General features: G+C 33.0%; 1 protein-coding gene across 1 annotated transcript; it reads right to left on the reverse strand.

Moving 5' to 3' along the window:
* Positions 1–1061: 1061 nt before the first annotated feature.
* On the reverse strand, positions 1062–2498 carry LOC104109202 (kirola-like). Its single transcript, XM_009618429.4, has 2 exons — positions 2258–2498; positions 1062–1526 (listed from the first exon to the last, which is right to left on the reverse strand). Exons 1-2 carry the CDS (start codon positions 2442–2444, stop codon positions 1273–1275), a joined length of 441 nt encoding a protein of 146 aa, XP_009616724.1. The 5' UTR covers positions 2445–2498; the 3' UTR covers positions 1062–1272.
* Positions 2499–2946: the final 448 nt, after the last annotated feature.

The following is a 2946-nucleotide window of genomic DNA, read 5'->3' on the forward strand; positions in this document are numbered from 1 at the left end:
ATTTTGAAGTAGAGTGCGAAAAATCAAAACAACTGAAATATCTAATACAACCCCGAATCTGGTGTCACAAGTGCACGAGTTACTAGAAGTTCTATAAATAGAGTCTGAAATAAATACAACTGTTTCGAATGAAATGAACAGTAAAAGAGGAAAGAGGAAGGAGACTTCAAGGTCTGCAGACATCCATAGATCTATCTCAAGTCTCCGAATGTGATAATCAGTGCTAGTGCACTTCACGTACAGCTGGGATCGGTACCAAAATCCGCACAAGAAGTGCAGAGTGTAATATGAGTACAACCGACCCAATGTACTCCGTAAGTGTCGAGCCTAACCTCGACGAGGTAGTGACGAGGCTATGACAGGACACTCACGCAATTAAACATATACAAACATAGATATATGTACCAAACATAAAAAAATAGAGATTTAGTATGTACAGTTGGGAGGGGACATGCGAAAGGGGGACAAGATACGATAATTACAACAGGAATGACAACACAAGACAGTCAAATAAATCATCAACCAACAAACACGGATAAACATACAGAATAAAGAAATGAACCTATACCAAGTTCCGGAACCCCAATCCGGATCCGGTAGTAATAAAGTCAAACTACAGTCAAATTTGGAATTTCTTTAAACCTTTAAACTTCTAGTTTTCAACAAATGGCGATAATTCGAGTTAGGGACTTCGAATTCGATTCCAGGCATACGCTCAAGTCCCAAATCACAATATGGACCATCCGGAGACTGAAAATATTGGTGCAGGTTAGCTCTCTGTTGACATTGGCTTATGATATCAGTTAGCGTTTCTTTAAAATTTTCAGGTTTAGTTTCAGCTCTTATTTGAGCTAGTTTCATATGCATTTTCCCTAAAATATAGGAGCTAACTACTGAATTATATAAGACAATATGACTGGCTAGTAATCAATACTGCAGTAGGAACTATATGTAAATCTTAGTCCCCATATAACTAGTACTATATGAACCCAAAAAAATTGGAAAGAATGAGAATAGCACATTGATAAATAAATCGTCTTTGTTATAGGTAAAGCTCACACTTGCAAAATTTATAATATTTTACATATATTCACCATTGGAAATACATCCATAGAAGGAGAGTGCATATATAATATATTCTTGAAACACAACATTCTTTATTTCACACGCAGCTAGCTAGAACTAGCCAATATTGCCAAATACACATTACACACACAGAGATATGTATATATGTGTGTATTAACATACATACATACATACGCATAGATTATATTACTTGAGAAGGTGACCCTCTATATCTTTGGTCACATGTAGGGCATAACCCAAGAAAACGAGAGGCTCTGGGGTGTCTTCAGTTTTCTTCTCGTACTCAAGTGTCCATGTAGTCCATTGGTGGTCATGGGATGTGATAATAGTGAAGGAATTGTACAACTCTAATAGATCTCCTCCAATCACTTTCCAAGTGATTGATTTCTTCTGATAATCCGCGGCTTCAATCACTTGCTTACATATCTTATCTTTTCCATCTGTAATCGAAAAAGTTCAAAAATACATGAGATGTTACTCCATGTTCAATAGTCCAGTTCCTCATATAAAAGATATAAACATTCAGAATAACATATTTTCTTCTCATTTCTTTTTTTTTTCCTTTGTTTTTCATTTTCATTTTCTCCAAAATTTATTTGAAGCTCACGGAGATTGAACGTGCTATGTTTTTTCATGAATAGAATTATCGTTAAAAATCTCAAAAGAACATTTGGCATTGTGAAACAAATTGAATTACTAGGTAAAAAAGCTTTAAATTGATTATATTGAGTTTGGTATGACAAAAGGAATTTTCTTTGAGAAATATGTTTTTAAAAAGCATTTGGTAAAATATTTCCAGTACTTGGTAATTGGTGAATGAAAACTATTCTACGTATATATTATATTGAATGCTAGTAATAATATTAGCAAATAGAGTGTTAAGAAGTTTTTGAGCATTATCAATAATATGTCTAATATGTCTTAATATTAGTTGGACCATGTAATATGAAGTCAAACATTAAGATAGTTATTAGAAAAGTGACTTTTGTCAAAAAGATTTTCCCCAATTTGATGTAAAACATTTTATGGTAACCAAAAACATCATCAAATAATGTTTTCACGAAAACTATTTTTTGAATAAAACCTTTTTGACATACTAAATACACCCCAATGCGAAAATTGATACAAGTAAATAATATATATACATAGAGAAGAAATATCAATTATATACCATCGTTATATTTCCAGTTAACAATCGAACCAATTTTTATGGTTTCACCTTCATCAATAACAACTTTGTGGACCTTACCGGGACTTATGTTAGATATATGATGAGTAGAGGTGTGAAAAATATCATGAATCGAGTGTCCTCCACACTTCACCTCTACTGAAGCAATCAACTTGCCTTTTACACCCATATTTTCTTCTTCGATATAGAAGAAAAGTTTTGAAAAGGAAGTGGTGAAAAAAAGTTGAGAGACTGTAGGCTTTATATAGATTATATTCTTAGTTTCTATTATTATTATTAAATAAATTATGTTCTAGTTATCTGCATGAAAAGCTAGTATAAAACATGATCCATGACAACTCATGTTTTTTATTAGTGGAGATGGAAGATTAATGCTAGCTCATTACGTATACAATTAGGTCTTGCTAAGTTAGTGTTGCCCTTCACCATAAAATTTTAACCATTAGATTTATTTTTAAAAAGGGAAAAGGTCTAATTTTTCCCCTAAAGTATTCGATTGAGAGCGGATTTGTCTTTCATTAAAAAAGTAGCCTATTCGTACCCCTTCCGTTATACAAATAGTTCAGATTTACCCTTTTCGTCGAACGAAAGTAAATTATTTAAATTAAATGCCACCTAGAATTTTAATTAACTCTTAATCTAACTAGTAGACCCCCCCCCCCCCCCCTTTC

This window comes from Nicotiana tomentosiformis, chromosome 4 (assembly GCF_000390325.3).
Source record: "Nicotiana tomentosiformis chromosome 4, ASM39032v3, whole genome shotgun sequence".
Taxonomy (NCBI): domain Eukaryota; kingdom Viridiplantae; phylum Streptophyta; class Magnoliopsida; order Solanales; family Solanaceae; genus Nicotiana; species Nicotiana tomentosiformis.